At 44.2% G+C, this 19,585-nt stretch overlaps 1 protein-coding gene across 1 annotated transcript in view; it reads right to left on the reverse strand.

Annotated features, from left to right (window-relative positions):
- Positions 1-18,526, reverse strand: part of LOC144686108 (uncharacterized) — a 114,688-nt gene extending 96,162 nt beyond the window's left edge. Inside the window, exons 1-6 of the mRNA XM_078551254.1 lie at positions 18,464-18,526; positions 14,049-14,220; positions 9,043-9,396; positions 8,695-8,964; positions 4,033-4,377; positions 830-1,102 (exon numbers count right to left, since the gene is read on the reverse strand). Coding sequence (XP_078407380.1) covers positions 830-1,102; positions 4,033-4,377; positions 8,695-8,964; positions 9,043-9,396; positions 14,049-14,220; positions 18,464-18,526 — 1,477 coding nt within the window. The remainder of the gene's footprint in view (positions 1-829; positions 1,103-4,032; positions 4,378-8,694; positions 8,965-9,042; positions 9,397-14,048; positions 14,221-18,463) is intronic.
- Positions 18,527-19,585: the final 1,059 nt, after the last annotated feature.

The raw sequence follows: 19,585 nt of genomic DNA on the forward strand, positions 1-19,585 counted from the left end.
ACATCTGCCATGGTGAGATTCAAACCCGGGTCCCAGGACATTATCCTCAGTCTCTGGCACACCAGTCAAGTGAAAATACCACTATGCCAGCACCTCCCCACTGGGCTGGTCAAACTTTGCGGGCAGCAGCAACATGCCCAGCATTGCTGCTGACTGGAAGATCGAGGCCATCATGTTCACATTATTCATAAGGACATGTTACAGCTGATTGAACTAAATGAAGCTGATCATTAATGTTCTGCAAGTTCACTCAATGTGAAATCAGTTTAACAATTCATTACTGACCTTGTCTAACCAAGGAATTCTTTGATTCTATTTCAAAAGGCCTAAAGAGGCATCCGTGCGATGGACACAAATTACCAATTAGATTAAAGTGGCCTTATTCTTCCATCCCTGGGTTATGCCATCATTTATTCAGGTATTCCCAGTATGTGAACAACCATAAATGTAAAACACTCTGATCATATTTATGAGTTCCCAGCTTCACTGAGAAAATGCCTCAGGAAAGACCCTAATCTTTTACCATTGTGTTGGGTGTCTTTAATTTGTTTGTATTTCTATATTCCAGTATCAACTGGAATCACTTGCTTTTTCAATTGAAGGATTTAATTATTTTAAATCACTGATGTGAATTAAAATGAACCCACCTGGTTGGTTACATCAGTTCTTCATGTCTCCATTTTCTATTTACACCCATGTCAAGAGCAAAAACAAGGAGCACATTCTGCAGCAAAATCCCACAGTGACGTCAGTGATCACTGTACTTTGTGTGTAATAGTTTTATATCAGTAACTATTTAATATCTACTGCAAGGTAGCTCTGGACTTACCCCAATCCACAACAACATTTGTGTTTCCAGTGAGAACAATGGAGTTATTTTCCTGCACTTCCCATGTATACAGATCCTGGTTTCCTGCTCCAACATGTCTGACTATCAGATAGACAGTGTTATTCAGATGGATCTCATCAGTGTTCTTCCTCCTATTCTGCTGAGATGAGCCTCTCTGTTTCCAGTGAAGACTGACTGTATCTGAGAGCCTGGAGATGGTACAACTGAGGGTGATGTCACTGCCCATGACAGGCCTCTGGGAATCGGTCTCAACTGTAAAAGCAGATATGTGAAGCTGATGTTTCTCAATAAGCTGTGGAACCAGTGCATTAGGAGTTTTCTTTCACGATGAACACATATAATCAGACAAATGCCAACCAGCAGTGCTTAGTGCTGACAATTAGCATTTTCTGGATAATATTCACTTGTTCCCCTTGGCTCTCTCCTCCCACCTCTCCTCCTCTTTATGCTGCTCCAAAGACCCAGGGTAATGTTCTGGGGACCCAGGTTCGAATCCCACCATGGCAGATGGTGAAATTTGAATTCAATAGAAGTTGATGATGACCACCACCTTCTCAAGGTAATTAGGGATGGCCAAAAAAAAGACTGGGCTAGCCCACATCCCGGGAAATAATGAAAAAAAAAGGTAAATATTTGAAAAATCTATGTCATCATCTTCAGCCCTCACCACAAATTCCATAAGGTTGCCACCAGTTTCATCCCCCCTCCATGGTCCTTATCTAAGTAATTTTATGATTCTAGACAAATGCTAATGTTAATAATCAGCACTACTAACCCTTAGTACATTCACTAGTTGTAATGCACAAAGCATTTTCAGCCACTTGACATGTTTAGTCAGAGATTCACTTTGGGCTGGGTGATTAATTACTGGGAAAACTGACGCCGTAGTTTCCGATCCCCACTCCAAACTGTGTTTTCCAGTCACTGACTCCATTCCTCTCCCTGGCAATGGTCTGCGATTAAGCCTTTCTGTTCACAAATTGGTGTCACATTTGATCCCTGGATGAGCTTCAAAACGATATCCATATGCACAGATGATCATATGAATTAGGAGCAGGTGTAGATCATTCAGCCTCTTGAGCCTGCTCCGCCACTCAACACTATCATTACTGAACTGATTGTGGCCTCAACGCCATTATCCTGCCTACCCCCAATATCCTTTGATTCCCTTGTTAGTCAAGAATCTATCTAACTCTGCCTTCAAGTATTCAATGACCCTGACTCTAAGACTCTCCTGGGAACAGAGTCCCACAGAATCATGACCCTCAGAGAGAAAATGTTTCTCCTCATCTCCATCTTAAATGGGAAACCCCTTATTTGTAAACTGAGTCACCTGGTTCTGGTCCCCCCCTACAAGTGGAAACATCCCTTCAGCACCCACTCTGTCAAACTGTCTCAAGATCTTTCAATAAGATCGTCTCATTCTTCTAAATTCCAGGTTTCCAGGCCCAATCTGTCCAGTCTCTCCTCATAAGATAACACTCTCATCCGAGGACTCAATCTAGTGACCATTGTTCTGAACTTCTTCTAATGGAATTATGTCCTTTCTTAAATAAGGAGACCAAAATTCATGCCGTCACTAACACTGCCCACTTCCACTTCTATATCGTTACCCAACTTTGCACAGGTCTCAGCTCAACAGCTTCTGAAAACCTTATCCAAGCATTTGTTATCTCTAGACTCAATGATTCTAATGCAGTCCTGCCTGGTCTCACACATTCTACCCTCTGTAAACTTGAGGTCATTCATGTTCGTGTCTTAACTTGCACTATGTCCCTTTCCCTATCATCCCTGTGCTCACTGATTTACATTGGCTCCCACTCAAGCAACATCTCGTTTTCAAAATTCTCACCCTTGTCTTCAACGTCCTCCACTGACTTACCTCTCCCAACCTATGGAATCTTCTGTTGTCCCACAATCTTCCAAGATATCTACACTCCATGAATTCTGGTTTCTCGAACATTCCCAATTTTAATCTCTCCAGCATTGATGGCCACATCTTCAGTTACCTGGGCTCCTAAATTCTGGAAATTAACTGTCTGCGCTACGGGGATAGAGCAAGGGAATGGGACTAATTGGATAGCTCCATGGAGAGCCAGCAGAGAGTCGATGGGTGGAATGGCCACATTCTGTGCCATAAATAACTCTATGGATGTAATTTAGTTTTGCCTACCGGAGCGGGCATGATTGCGAGTGGTAGGGAGTCAGGCAGAAATATCTGCATAGTATTCCCAGTTTCAGGAAATCTGTCCCAAGTAAAGTTGGAGGTGTGGTGGGTACGATGCGGGGATCCCACTTGCTGACTGCAGTTTGTCTAGTAGACTCATTAATGAGGCTCTTGACACCAATGATCCTGAACCCAACAGAAATCAATGGCGGCTCTATAATTGGTGAACAAATGCTCATGTTAATAACCAATAACGTTGGGTTGACCTCATAGGGGGATTCCTTGTTGTCAGATACTCAATGCCTGATCGAAGTACCCGACATCATGAAGCAGGGTGGTGGGAGCAAGGGCGGAGTGTGCCAAATGCCACACCTTCTGCTTTTGCCTCTAATCGCCCCAGCCCACCCTTCAGGCAACCTTCACCCCACTACCTCCATCCCTCCTCCACTCACATGTCCAGGGATCCATTACTGATCCTTGAGAAGCCCCAGGAAGTATTACCCTCCGGTGTGCAGTTGGGCCGGGGGTGGTATTTCCATCCCTGGGGTCCTAAATCCAGTGGAAGGCCCGATGCTTACCAATTAAGTGTCAAATGGGTGCTTACTTGCATCAGTTCCCCTCACAGGAGTGATGCGGGGCTCCCACTGGTCCTCCAACTGCAGGGCAGAACCATTCACAGGAACTAAGTCCTGGCCTATGACTCTCAACTCTAAATCTCTCTGCCTCTTGCTTTCTTCATTCCATCACTCTTTAAAACCTGTCTCTTTGACCAAGGTTTTGGTTCTCTGGCCAAATATCTCCTTATGTGGTGCGGTGTTATATTTTGTTTTACATTGCTCCTGTGAAGCACGCTGTGATGGTTTATGACATTAAGGGTGCTATGTAATTATAGGTTGTTGTTCTTGTGATAGAACTGGAGGATAATGACATGATCCTAACATTCTGTTCAGAATATTCGTGGAATTACTCACAGAAAAACACAATTTGAAACCATTCTAGTCCTTGTGCAACTTACCTTTGATCCCAAATACTTCACACTGTTTCAGGATTTTCTTCCTGGGCTGTGTCTGGCTCCAGGTGAACATTCCCGCAAGTTTAAACATGGGGTTTCTGATTCTCAGATTAAGGGTGTCCCAGTCCTCACGGATCCTCTGAGAAATGTCTGGTATATTAATGTACTCATCACTCCATTGCACAGCCCACCGCTGATCATCTTTGTGAAAAGTTCCCAATTGTTTTGTAGTTTGGTTCCCAGAATGTGGTCTCCATTCCCAGATAATGGAGCCATTTCCAGGATTGTCTGGTCCTTTCAATACAAAGAAACCTTCCTCATGGGAAAAATAAATATCATTCTGACTTCCTGGAAGGAAAGGGAATAAATATTTCAAAATCAGAAAGCAAATTTTAATTCCAATTTGTGTAACTGTTAATCCTGTAGACAATTTGTTTTCAATAAGTTGTTATTTATGATTCAGCTCAGATGCACATACACAACAGGATAATGTGCTACTGCATTCGCTGCTCCCAATGCCACCTCCTCTACATTGGAGAGACCAAACGCAGACTGGGTGACCGCTTTGCGGAACACCTTTGGTCTGTCCGCAAGCATGACCCAAACCTTCCTGTCGCTTGCCATTTCAACACTCCACCCTGCTCTCATGCCCACATGTCCGTCCTTGGCTTGCTGCATTGTTCCAGTGAAGCTCAACGCAAACTGGAGGAACAGCACCTCATCTTCCGACTAGGCACTTTACAGCCCTCCGGACTGAATATTGAGTTCAACAGTTTCAAATCATGAACTCTCTCCTCTATCCCCACTCCCTTTCCGATCACCCCTTTTTCCAATAATTTATATGTTTTTTACATATATTTTTCTTTTCTCACCTATTTCCATTATTTTTAAATATATTTCCATCCATTGTTTCATCTCCACCTTTTAGTCTATTTCGATCCCTTCCCCCACTCCACCCCACTAGGGCTATCTGTCACTTGCTCGTCCTGATTTTTACCCCTCATGTCACCATTAGCACAATCCTCAGCTAACATCACCACCGTCAACACCCCTTTGTCCTTCTGTCTATGACATCTTTGCCTCCACCTATCACTGGCCCTTTATCCAGCTCTACCTGTCCCACCCCCCTCAACCAGCTTATATTTCACTTCATTTCTATATTTCCTCAGTTCTGATGAAGAGTCATACGGACTCGAAACGTTAACTGTCTTCCTGTCCGCAGATGCTGTCAGACCTGCTGAGTTTTTCCAGCTATTTTTATTTTTGTTTCAGATTTCCAGCATCTGCTGTATTTTACTTTTATCTTAGGATAATGTGCTGTGTAGCTGACAGAATGAAGGTCGCTGTCCCAAAGAAACAGTTATTATAATGGATTGTGGTTTCTCAGACATGCTCCCAGCCATCAACCCTTTAAACAGATGAAGCACTCACATTTCCATAGCAATTTGAATGAAAAAAATTCCAAGACACTTACAAAGAGTGGAAAAAGATATGACAGGATTAAAAGAGAAAAATCTCAGCAACATCTTGCACTTATGCAGGACCATAAACATGTCAACAAGCCCTAAAGAGCTTCACAGGAGTGGTATCAAACAAAATTTGAAACTGAGTGACATGAAGAGATATCAGGGCAGATGGCCAAAAACTTAGTCAAAGAGAGAGATGATATTGAGTGTCTTAAAAGAAGGATGTGGGTAAGGAGGCAGTGGTGTTAGGAGGGGGTTCCAGAACATGGGGTCTCAGGAGCTGAAGAAACGACAGCCAATGGTGAAGCAGTTAAAATTGGTCTCTCCATTTTCGAAGAAGCCTCATATTGGACTGAAAATGTTAACTCTGTTTCTCTCTCCACGGAAGCTGCTAGAACTGCTGGGATTTTACAGCTCTTTCTGTTTTTAATCTCACTTAAAATTGGGGATGCTCAAGAAGCCATAATCAGATGAGCACTCTGGAAATTGTGGGGCTTGAGGGGATTATTTAGATGGGGGTGGTGGGGTGGCAACGGATGGGGGTGCCGATGAAGTGAATTATAATCCTAGCCCTTTTTGTGACCATTTCAGATCAGGTGTACTCCCTGGATAAACACTCTTACTCAAGGTTGAGAAAGACAAGCCCATCAGAGACTTAAATAGGTCTGAAAAACTGATTTAACTCTCCCTGAGGGAATGGAACCAATAGAAAATATCACTGCAGGAGTTCCTTAGGGTAGTGTCCTAGACCCCACCATCTTCAGCTGCTTCATAAATGACCTTCCTTTTTTTTTATTCATTCACAGGATAAGGGCTTTTCTGGCTGGGCCAGCAATTATTGCCCATCCCTAATTGCCCTTGAGACGGTGGTGTTGAGCTGCCTTCTTGAACCACTGCAGTGCATGTGGTGTAGGTGCACACACAGTGCTGTTAGGAAGGGAGTTCCAGGATTTTGACCCAGCGACAGTGAAGGAACAGTGATATATTTCCAAGTCAAGATGGTGAGTGACTTGAAGGGAACCTCCAGGTGGTGGTGTTCCCATCTAGCTGCTGCCCTTGTCCTTCTAGGTGGTGGTGGTCATGAGTTTGGAAGGTGCTGTCAAAGGAGCCTTGGTGAATTCCTGCAGTGCATCTTGCAGATGGCACACACTGCTGCTAATGTGCATCGGAGGTGGAGGGAGTGAATGTTTGTGAATGTGGTGCCAATCAAACAACCTACTTTGTCCTGGACGGTGTCCAGCTTCTTCAGTGTTGTGGGAGATGCATTCATCCATGCAAGTGGGGAGTACTCCATCACACTTCCGACTTGTGCCCTGTAGATGGTGGACAGGCTTTGGGGAGTCAGGAGGTGAGTTAATCGTCGCACGATTCCTAACCTCTGACCTGCTCTTGTAACCACAGTATTTATATGGCTAATCCAGTACAGTTTGTGGTCAATGGTATCCCCCAGGATATTGATAGTGGGGGATTCAGTGATGGTAATACCATTGAACATCAATGGGCGATGGTTCGATTCTCTATTGTTGGAGATGGTCATTGCGTGACACTTGTGTAATGCGAATGTTACTTACCAGTTGTCAGCCCAAGCCTTGGTATTGCCCAGGACTTGTTGCGTTTGGACATGGACTGCTTCCGTATCTGAGGAGTCGCAAATGGTGCTGGACATTGATGGTGCAATCATCAGCAAACATCCCCACTTCTGGCTTTATGATGGAAGGAAGGTCATTGATGAAGCAGCTGAAGATGGTTTGGCCCAGGACACTACCCTAAGGAACTCCTGCAGTGATGTCCTGGAACTGAGATGACTGACATCCAAAAACCACAACCATCTTCCTTTGTGCTTGGTATGACTGCAACGGCTGAGAGTTTCCCCCTGATTCCCATTGACTCCAGTTTTACGAGGGCTCCTTGATGCCACACTTGGTCAAATGCTGCCTTGATGTCAAGGGCAGTCAGTCTCATTTCACCTTGGGAATTCAGCTCTTATGTTGATGTTTGAACCAAGGTTGCAGTGAGGTGAGGAGCTGCGTGGCCCTAGCTGAACCCAAACTGGGCATCAGTGAGCATGTTATTGCTAAGCAAGTGCCGCTTGATAACACTGTTAATGACTCCTTCCATTACCTTACTGATGACTGAGAGTGGACTGATAGGGCAGTAATTGGCCGGGTTGGATTTATCCTGCTTTTTGTAAACAGGACATAGCTGGGCAATTTTCCAAATAGCCTGGTAGATGCCAGTGTAAAAGCTGTACTGGAACAGCTTGGCTAGGGGTGCGGCAAGTTCTGGAGCACAAGTCTTCAGTACTATTGCAGGAATATTGTCAGTGCCCATAGCCTTTGAAGTATCCAGTGCCATCAGCCGTTTCTTGATATCACGTGGAGTGAATCGAATTGGCTGAAGACTGGCATTTGTGATGCTGGGGACCTCCAGAGGAGGCTGAGATGGATCATCCATTCGGCACTTGTGGCTGAAGATTGTTTCGAATGCTTCATCCCGATCTTTTGCACTGTTGTGCTGGGTGCCTCCATCATTGAGGATGGGGATATTTGTGAAGCCTCCTCCTCCAATGAGTCGTTTAATTGTCCACCACCATTCACACTGGATGTTGCAGGAAGCAGAGCTTAGACCTGATCCACTGGTTGTAGCCCTCATGTCAAACATGATATTTGTGTTCAAGTCCTGGAGTCATACCTAGTGCAAAGGAAGATGGTTACACTCACAAAGAACTCCCCCTCAGTTAGAACGAGAGTGATGAGGTTCAGATGTTTCCAGGATCAGCTGAGGCAGAGAGAGAAGAAGAGATTCTCTGAGTCTGAGGAATGGAGAGTTTCAATTTCAATGTTTGCAGCTGTGGATAACATCTGGTGTGATCATGTTGGGCATTCAGTCTCAGAATTCTGATTGACTCTGGGTTTGAAAACCATTGAAAATGGCTCCATTTTGCTGTTAGAAATAAATGCTTCCTCTGTCTCAGTGAGTTTACCAAGAGTGGAGTTGAGGTGCACAAAGCAGGAATTTTCCCAGTTTGATCCCAGGCTGTGCTGAGTGACCTCAGGGTAAATTTTCTGATGCTCGACATCACTGTAGAGCCTCAACCACAGGAGATAAAGGCTCACTTTTTACTGGCAATAAGACCAATAAGTGACAACAATTTTCTATCAAGAGTATAAATATAAAGAGCAAACCCTGAATCACTTACCGCTGGGTTCCAGATAGTACGGGGCAGAAACCTGGGGCTTGTTTTCATGAAACAAAACACAAATCCACTTCCCTCCACCTCTCTCAGCTTTCAGAATAATCAGTTTCAGTGATTTCTCTTCCCTATTCCGTCCATTCAATGTTTTCTCTACAACAGTTTTGCCATCACTATCGATCCAAACAAGTCTCATTGATTCAGTGACATCAGAGACAGAGCAGGTCAGGGTAACGGTGTCTCCCTCAGTCACTGCATCAGATGGTTCAGCTGTCACTGTGTAAACAAGAAAATAACTTACATTTTAAACACTGACTTGATCACTGAAAACAGCAGCAACATTCTGTCTCCTACCTTTAACTGTGATTAGTTTAATGGTCACCGTTTCACTTGATCCCAGAGAACATTTGTAAACTCCAGCATCTTCAAACAGCACGGGGACAATCCTCACACTGAAGTTCACACCATTAAAATTTGCCGCTGTGGGGACCAGTCGATTCTCAAAGTGGACACTGTTTACATTGATGACCTGGGACTTTGATACAGATGCTATTGTTTCCTCCGAAGTTGGAAGATGATGTGACGTCCAACTCCATGCAGCAGAGTTGTAAGTGAAAAATTTATTATTATAATAATCATAACAAATCAGGTAGAGTTCACTGTGATCTGTGCCTGATCGATAAAGAGTGTAACTCATCCCATATAAATCTGTAATAGAGCGACAGAGAACAATGTGTTAGAATTTTAGAATGTGGAGGTACAGAAAACAGTAAAAATCATGAAAGATCTTAATAGTGTGAAAATATTTTGTGTTTTGATCATCATGACTTTGTTTTATCACATTTTTGTCAAAGATATGAAATTCTTTAACATTGTAAATTGGCTGAATTCAATATGACAAATCAATAGGTTGTTTTGAAAATAATAAAATCTTTCTGAGTTGGACTATGTTTTTTTGGATATGAACGACACTATGACATCACATACCCAAATATTATGAGATTCTGCCAACAACATTGAGTTCTGCTGATGGGGCTATAGTTTGCATAGAATTTTGCCACATCCCTAATATGGTTCCCTTCAGGCAAGTGCAGTCCACATTTGTATGTAATAATTATTCAGAAATAGCATGATGCAGAATATCATGACAAAATTCTGCCTCCGGATCTCACCTCACTAATATATAAATGGGCAGATGCATGACCCACTTTAACACAATCCATAGATAAAAACAAAAAACTGCGGAAGCTGGAAATCCAAAACAAAAACAGAAATACCTGGAAAATAGGAGAGGGGTGAAATATAAGCTGGTTTAAGTTGTGGGGGGTGGGGGGAGAAGAGGGGGGTTGGTTGTAGGGACAAGCAAGCAGTGATAGGAACAGATAACCAAAAGATGTCACAGACAAAAGAACAAAGAGGTGTTGAAGGTGGTGATATTATCTAAAAGAATGTGCTAATTAAGAATGGATAGCAGGACACGCAAGGTACAGATAGCTCTAGTGGGGGTGGGGTGAAATAAGACTAAAAGGGCATTAAAGGTATAGATTTAAATATAATGGAAATAGGTGGGAAAAGAAAAATCTGTATAAATTATTGGAAAAAACAAAAGGGAGGGGGAAGAATCAGAAATGGGGTAGGGATGGAGGAGGGAGTTCAAGATCTAAAGTTGTTGAACTCAATATTCAGTCCGGAAGGCTGTAAAGTGCCTAGTCAGAAGATGAGGTGCTGTTCCTCCAGTTTGCGTTGAGCTTCACTGGAACTTGGCAAGCCAAGGACAGACATGTGTGCAAGAGAGCAGGGTGCAGTGTTAAAATGGCAAGCGACAGGGAGGCCTGGGTCATTCTTGCGGACAGACCGAAGGTGTTCTGCAAAGCAGTCGCCCAGTCTGCGTTTGGTCTCTCCAAAGTAGAGGAAACTGCATTGGGAGCAACTATTGCAGTAGACTAAGTTGGGGGAAATGCAAGTTAAATGCTGCTTCACTTGAAAGGAGTGTTTGGGCCCTTGAACGGTGAGGAGAGAGGAAGTGAAGGGGCAGGTGTTGCATATTTTGCGTATGCATGGGGAGGTGCAGTAGGTGGGGGCTGAGGTGTAGGGGGTGATGGAGGAGTGGACCAGGGTGTCACGGAGGGAACGATCCCTACGGAATGCCGCCAGGTGGGGTGAAGGGAAGATGTGATTGGTGGTGGCATCATGCTGGAGTTTGCTGAAATGGCGGAGGATGATCCTTTGAATGCGGAGGCTGGTGGGGTGATAAGTGAGGACAAGGGGGACCCTATCATGTTCCTGGGAGGGAGGAGAAGGCGTGAGGGCAGATGCGCGGGAGATGGGCCGGACACGGTTGAGGGACCTGTCAACTACCGTGGGTGGAAAACCTCGGTTAAGGAAGAAGGAGGACATGTCAGAGGAACTGTTTTTGAAGGTAGCATCATCAGAACAGATGCGACGGATGTGAAGGAACTGAGAGAATGGGATGGAGTCCTTACAGGAAGCGGGGTGTGAGGAGCTGTAGTCGAGGTAGCTGTGGGAGTCGATAGGCTTGTAATAGATATTGGTGGACAGTCTATCACCAGAAATTGAGACAGAGAGGTCAAGGAAGGGAAGGGAAGTGTCAGAGATGGACCATGAGAAAATGATGGAGGGGTGGTGATTGGAAGCAAAATTAATAAATTTTTCCAGGTCCCGACGAGAGCATGAAGCAGCACCGAAGTAATCATCGATGTACCGGAGAAAGAGTTGTGGGAGGGGGCCAGAGTAGGACTGGAACAAGGAATGTTCCACATAACCCATAAATAGACAGGCATAACTGGGGCCCATGCGGGTACCCATAGCCACACCTTTTATTTGGAGGAAGCGAGAGGAGTTAAAGGAGAAATTGTTCAGTGTGAGAACAAGGTCAGCCAGACAGAGGAGAGTAGTGGTGGATGGGAATTGTTTGGGCCTCTGTTCAAGGAAGAAGCTAAGGGCCCTCAGACCATCCTGGTGGGGGATGGAGGTGTAGAGGGATTGGACGTCCATGGTGAAGAGGAGTCGGTTGGGGCCAGGGAACTGGAAATTGTTGATGTGACGTAAGGTGTCAGAGGAATCATGGATCTCCCTTCCCACCTACATCAGTGCTTCCATCTTCCCTTCACGCACCCCCCCCCCCACCACTCCCCCGGCGGCATTCCGTAGGGATCGTTCCTCCGTGACAGTTTCCTCTACATTGGAGAGACCAAACGCAGACTGGGCGACCGCTTTGCAGAACACCTTCGGTCTGTCCGCAAGAATGACCCAGACCTCCCTGTCGCTTGCCATTTTAACACTCCACCCTGCTCTCATGCCCACATGTCCATCCTTGGCTTGTTGCATTGTTCCAGTGAAGCTCAACGCAAACTGGAGGAACAGCACCTCATCTTCCGACTAGGCACTTTACAGCCTTCCGGACTGAATATTGAGTTCAACAACTTTCGATCTTAAACTCCCTCCTCCATCCCCACCCCCTTTCTGTTTCTTCCCCCTCCCTTTTGTTTTTTCCAATAATTTATATAGATTTTTCTTTTCCTACCTATTTCCATTATTTTTAAATCTATACCTTTTATGCCCTTTTAGTCTTATTTCACCCCACCCCCACTAAAGCTATCTGTATCTTGCGTGTCCTGCTATCCATTCTTAATTAGCACATTCTTTTAGATAATATCACCACCTTCAACACCTCTTTGTTCTTTTGTCTGTGACATCTTTTGGTTATCTGTTCCTATCACTGCTTGCTTGTCCCTAGAACCAACCCCCCTCTTCTCCCCCCACCCCCCCACCTTAAACCAGATTATATTTCACCCCTCTCCTATTTTTACTTAGTTCTGTTGAAGGGTCATGAGGACTCGAAACGTCAACTTTGTTCTTCTCCGCCGATGCTGCCAGACCTGCTGAGATTTTCCAGGTATTTCTGTTTTTGTTTAACACAATTCAGTTGCTGCTGCTTGAGTTGCTGTCACGTGTTGGTTTCTTCACAGTGAACATCTGTCTCCTGGTACACTTAATATCTTGTACAGGACTTATACCCGTGCAATTCCTGCATGATTTTTTTTTTCTCCATTGCAACTGCATCTTTCAAATTTTGTCAGCCAGACTAACCCAAAGTTAATTTATTTGCTCGAGCAATACACTTGCCAGCTGGCAAAATTGGAAGGTTGGGAATCTTTTACTTATTGTCCAGGGAGCAATCATGAATGGGGAATAATAAATTAGCAGCACCTTTCACATCTCACAAAGACAACATTGCACATGCTATCTGTCCATATTCTATCCTCCTCGACCATCCTCATTAACATACAATGTCTCCCTGTCCCTCAACACATTAAATCTGAAATCCTCAACATCATCAACAGACCAATCCACAGCCTCATCCCAATTTCACTCTGGAATTTCCTGCAGGATGATCTCCTTCACATTCCCTGTCGTTCTCTCATTGTCCCCTCCCTCTATTCCACAATTGGTATCAAAATCTTCTGTTCCCTTCAGCCTAACATCCAGTTCTCCCTTCTTGACCCTCTCCACCTCTTCCTTTGTCTTCGCACGGATTGAAAGCCTCTCTCTTTCTCTAAGCTTTCACTCGCCTTTCTGAACATTCTCACTCATTCTGAGATCCACTTCCTCCCTCTTTAGTGAAGAATATCTTTTCTCTCTACAAGTCGCTCTGTGACTGAAAGCATTTGCTGGTTTTATTAAACAATGCATCACCATTTATAAAACACATGCTGCAATTCAGAGTTTCTAGCTTCCGCTGTTGAACTGCCTCACTTACTTTGACAATTCCAGTCTCAATAAGGTGAGAGACAAGAAAAGCAAATATCAGTTGTGTCCTCGTTCCCCAAACTCCACTTTTCTGTCTATAGCTGGTCACTGCTTCCCCATTCAGTTACCTGGATTGTTTCTGTACATTGTGTAAATACAAGCTCTGATCCTCTGTTCGCTGTCACTCGCATCTTTTCCCCTCGTCCACTCCCAGAGCTCCACTTCCAGTCCCTGCCATTCCCTCTGTCCACCATTACTACTCTACGTTCCTATCACTTCCATCCTTCCCTCTCCCGTTCATTGTCATTGATTCCCTATCCTTCCCTCTTCCCTTAGTCCTGTTCCCAACTCAATGCTTATTTGAAACCTAGTCTGCACCAACTGGAATCACTAACTAGCAGCAGCACTTGACTAGATGTGGTATTGAGAGGAGAGAGGTCAGTTTTTTGTTCAATGTTGATATGTTTATCAGAACACCACATTGTGACTGTTAGTATGAAGTGCTCATGATTCACATGCATGACTACTCTTCTCTGTCCCAGTTTTATGTTAGTAACTCTAAATATCTACTGTGAGGAAATTGCACTTACATTGGGACACAGGAAAATCTGCATTTCCTTTGATAACAATGGATCCATTTTCCTTCACTTCACACTCATACAACTTCCCATCCTCTACTGTAACATGTTTGACTATCAGATAGGCTGTATTATTTAGTCGGATCTGATCAGTTTTCCTCCTGTTCTGCTGAGATGAGTCTCTCTGTTTCCAGTGAAGACTGACTGTATCTGAGAGTCTGGAGATGGTACAACTGAGAGTGATGTCACTGCCCACCACAGGCTGTTGTGGATTGGCTTCAGCAGTGAAAGACAGATCAGTAAGATTTAATGTAATTAGTGGCATTTACAATCCAATGATTAGTTTCCAACTGATCTTTGGATGTGCTCTTCATTAGCACTTGTACCTTCCTGCATTAAAGGGTCTGGCCAAATTAAACACAAGTGCATTCACCAGTAGAACAACACAGTAGGGATGACAATTCTCGGTCGCCATCCACCAGCACAATTACCATTCCTGGAGTCATAGAATGATTATTATGGTACAGATTCATGTTTAATTTATGTTGATTCTGATTTGTGTTAAAATTATAAAAAGTGAAATCTTGTTGGTAGTTTCTTCTTTGGAAGGCATTTGACACATTTGGTTGTTTTCGTTCCGCACCGGGATTGTAACAAAATTAGGCACAAGCGGGGGATTAAACCTAGTGACTGTAAAAGGGATTCACTGGAACTTTCCAGCATTTAAACAAACAAGACTTCACATTAGCTTTTGCTATATTCTATTGGAAAATTAACCTTTGAGGCTCAAGCTTTTGTAGAATGGTTGGATCTAACTGTCAGAGACTTAAAACACTTGAGAAAAGACCATTTTGAGGCTGTAGCAGAGCACATGGGAATGAACATAAGATCAGGAGCTAACAGGGGCAGGATCCTTGAAGAATTGGTTCGGCACTTGGGGCCCAAGGAAGGGTTGTTTCCTTTAAAGATTGAGTACATCTGACCAGAATTGAAAAAGGAATAGAACTAAGAAAGATTGACTGAGAGAGGGAGAAATCAGCAAGGGAGGAAAAAGATGATCAAAGAGATACAGAAAGAGGTGACATACATGAAGGGAAAGAGGAAGCAAGAGGAAAAAGCTTCAAATGGAGCATGAATTCTGATTACACAAACTTCAGTTGCTGAGGAGAAGTGAGGCTGTCTCAGAGAGATCTCCCCTCAATTTTGATTTGGTAAAGAATTTTTGTTTCCTACCTAAATTTAGTGAGGAATTACTATAGCTAAAATAGAAAGAAAAATTGAAGTCTGGATTTTGGCAACCTCTGTAGGGAAATAAAGATACTCCCATTGTTTCAAGTTTTACCAGAGCTGGCCGTATCATTTCCTGGGGTGTGTGAGTGGGGCGGGTGAAGGTGACTCTGAGGAATTTACACCATCAGGACTGTCATGAGCTGAAATGTGCCTTTTTGGTGATAACCGTATCCATGGAACTCGGATGGAGTAAGGCTGTTGTCAGAGGCTACGTGATGATTAAACCCCGCGTGAGGGAAAGGAGTTAAACCCTACTTGAGGAAACCAGAATTATGAGGGATTTTGGATTCTGCACGTGGTGCCAAACATTTGGGGGGAACTACCAGAACATTTTTACGATCTATCCTTGTTTTATTGGCTATTTACAGTGCAATTTAAAATGCCTAATGAATACAACTTGTCTCTTCATTCATGACTAATTTGTGCAGATTTTGGTTTGATTTTACAGTCAAAGTTTTGAAAAAGTGAAAATGTGTCCATTGGTGTCTTGCATTTAAGATCATTTGGGAAGTTTGATTCTTGAACTTTGTTTGTCTCCATAGGGTTGTAACACAGAAGGAGGCTATTCGGCCCATCAAGCTAAGCTTACATAGTTTGGAATAGTATTTATGGAAGACCAACAAAATCGACAGGCGCTGGCAACTCACTGGATGTGCTGGAAATGTATTACCCATAATATCTGTCACAGAGAAGGCTTCAGTCCTCCCCTGTACTCAACGTGCTCAGACCATTACAGTAGGACCACGCAGTGGGCGGGGGTTCGGCTGGTTGAGAGGGGCTGTTCAGGAGGGGCAGTCGAAGTGTTGGGAGGATAGCTGTGTAAGCGAATTAATCATTTAGTTGTATTTTATTAATCATTTTTAATCATGTGACTGCTTTCATTTCTTTCATATTAATGAATGTAAACTGGTTATGGTGGAGACCTGTGGCCAGAGTTTGTTTCATGGTGGGACAAGGTGGAGCTACGGAGGGAGAATTCTGAAGGAAGACATCGCTGATTCTCATATTGAACATTAAAAATAAAAACAGTTTCAACTAAACAGACACAGACATATCAGGGCAGGTCACTGAGGCAATGGTTTGCCACAAACACTTCACCTACAGAAACTGAACTAGACGATGGCCACTCGGAAAGTGTGAATGGCCTTCTTCCTGCCCCAGGTTACAGTAATCACACCCGTTGTAGGCATGGAGATACCCCCTGCCCCGGTTGAGGGTGGGATATGATCACATGGAGGTGGTCCGGGATGGCCAGGGTGGGATTAATAATCCAATCAGACAATTTGATTTAAGGTATTGATTTATATGCCAAGGCCCAGGGTCAGGAAGGTGTATAAAGACACAGCCCTTGAGGACATTGTTACTACAGTCGGTAGAGAGGCCTGGTCAGACATTCCAAAGTCACGCTGCGAGATCTGTTGAAGGACTGGCCACATGAGATGGACCCGAGCACGTGGGATTCCTAAGCAACCAGTATCATTGTGAATGTGTACTATTACTTAGAGATTTAATAAAGGTGTTTCACATTGAGTGAAACAGTATCCCCACTTGTTGTGTACCATTGATACCAAAAGTAGAGGCAAAAACTTCTAGACGAGAGAGGGGGATCTTACAATTGCAGGGGAGGTGGGGAGTCAGAACGTGGGGTGTTCGGGGGTTCAGTACCATGTTTACCCAGGAATTAGACTTGGCTTTAATCCTGGCTTTAATTCTGCTTAAATATTTGGAACCAATCAAATTCTCCGATATAAATTGAAGTTTCGGATGGTTCCAGGTGCAGGGTTTTTGTCCAATAGAAGCTTAAACTTCCTGGGCAACTCCTGTGTAGTCCTTGCCTGGGGACAGCTGGAGATGGTTGGGGGGGAGGGGGGACGGGGGAGTGGGTAGGGGGTTGCCGAGCACATCTTCTGTGTTACCTCCAGGTTATGGCCCCCAGGGAAATGTAAGTTCTGGCCAATACCTCTATAAATGAAACCCAGTGTTGGATATGCTTTGTGAACTGCTCTCAATATGTCCCAGCAACTTCAAAGATCAATGTGCATGAATTCCCCAGTCAGAGGACTGGTAACTCAGCAGTGTCAGCAGTGCCAACTGGGCCGTGACCCCCTTTTTAATATTAAAATCCTTCCCCCCTAGGCTGTCACTGAGAAGCCATCTTCATTTAGCTGGTGTTCTCTCCACACGGCGGGGAGTCGATCCGCTGATGGCAAAATGCTGATGGCCTGGCAAAATGGAGTTTAATAGGAATTTACATATTCCAATTGGGTTCCTGCCTCCTTGTGATGGGCAGCCTGCCCGATTCTGGTCCCACCATCAGTAAAATTCCCCCATGGCAGGACATGGTCAGGGAGATAATCTGCCACAGATCCCTGTGAAATCCTGGGCACACCACTTCCATTCCCACCTCCTGGGGACAGGGAAAATTCTGCCCTTTGATTCTCTGATTTGGCCTCTATCTCACAATGATGAGAGTTATTAGCACAAGGGAGCTATTTGGTAACAGAATTCAGTACATCTTACAGAGAGTCTGTCAGTGTATAGACCATAATAGTGTCTATAGGGTAGATTCCTCAGTTTGTTGTTTCTGGTTAAATTGTCAATATTCTTTTACACAGGTTGACCATTTCAATAGAAACAATGAACAGAATCTTTCCCCTGATAATTATAATGAGGGATGTGCATTGCACTGGCTAATATAAAGCTCCTGGGCTAATTTTCATGCCACACCCCCACCCCCAGCCCTGTTTCCCGGAACCATCCCATCCCTGGGCCATTTTCCTGGAGGCAGCTTGGGAATCAGGAAGGCTACACAAAGTGGGAGGAGTTAAAGGCCTATCAAGACCAATCAGCAAACTCAGACTGAAATTTTCCAGTCGGTCTGTGGGCCTCCTGAGGCCTGGGGGAACTAGGCCAGCTACCTGCCGGCTACCACCCGGTGGCTGAGCAGGGGGACAAATACTCAAGACTGGCTTTCAGGTCCTCCCGACTTGCACGGCCACAGCTGCAGCCATAGGCCACACTGTAGAGGGTTCCACTTCCTCAATTGTGATCCAATTGCTGGGACAAAATTTTAATTTACAAGATTAAGAAGTTTGTAGAAGGGACACCTCAAGATGGATGCAACCCCTCTCTCTTACCAGAGCTGCAGGCTGCTGTTTGATCCTCCCATTGGCCCTCAGCTTCGAGAGTCCGGCCACCATCCTCAAATAGCAGGCCAGCCTGCCCTCTAATTGACCAATTCAAGGAAAATCACTGCTGGGTGACTGTGCCCATACAGGGGCAGGATTGTGAACCCCATTTGACCCAAACGTCGGCAACCCGACATATAATCCAAAATCCTGAACAATGTGATCCCGGCAATCTCTCATCATTACACCTGAAATTATTTATGGAGAGTCATTGTTTTTTTCTGTATTATGTTCCACTCACCTTTGATCCCAAATATTTCATAACGTTTCAGGATTTCATTTCTCGGCTGTGTCTGAGTCAAGGTGAACAATCCAGCAATTTGAATTATGGGATTGTGAATTCTCAGATTAATGGTATTCCGATCTTGTGTTATCCAGCGGAACAACTCACTGGTTGTAAATTGTTTGCTCCATTCTGCACTCCACCTGCCCCATCTGTCTCTCCGAAAAGTAACCAGCTGTTGAATTTCTTGCCCTGAGTGTGGTTTCCATTTCCAGACAACAGGACCATCTCCAGTATAGTCTGGTCCTTTTAGTGAGATATCACCTCTCTTATCCAAAAAATAAATATGATTTGTGTTACCTGTTAGAAAGAAGAAATGAAAGTATTTTAAAAGCAAATCTCAAATTCTTAATCCAATGTCTGTAATAATTCATAATAAAAGCAGAATACTGCAGATGCTGAAAATTTGATACTAAAACAGAAATTACTGGGATTATTCAGCAGGTCTGGCAGCATCTGAGAAGAGAGAAAAATACTTAATATTTTGGCTGGAATTTGCCGTCCCCGTTGGTGTCGGGCGTCATGGTGGGCGTGAGTGAACAATATGGCGAGAAGGCCAAAATTCGGTTCCACTCCGTTGTGAAACCAGCTTTGCGAACGTCCCCTCCACCCGTCAATGGGTGACCACGTTTCCTGCTGCCGCACATCAGGAATGTAATTTTCATACATCTGCATATTATTATAAGCCCTGCCCACTAGAATCATCCCCCCATGCTGAATCATCTGGGAATGTCGGCGAGATTATACGCCGACAAGTTTCACAGCAACATATAAAAGACGGTGCACCT

This window comes from Cetorhinus maximus, chromosome 10 (assembly GCF_964194155.1).
Source record: "Cetorhinus maximus chromosome 10, sCetMax3.hap1.1, whole genome shotgun sequence".
Lineage (NCBI taxonomy): Eukaryota > Metazoa > Chordata > Chondrichthyes > Lamniformes > Cetorhinidae > Cetorhinus > Cetorhinus maximus.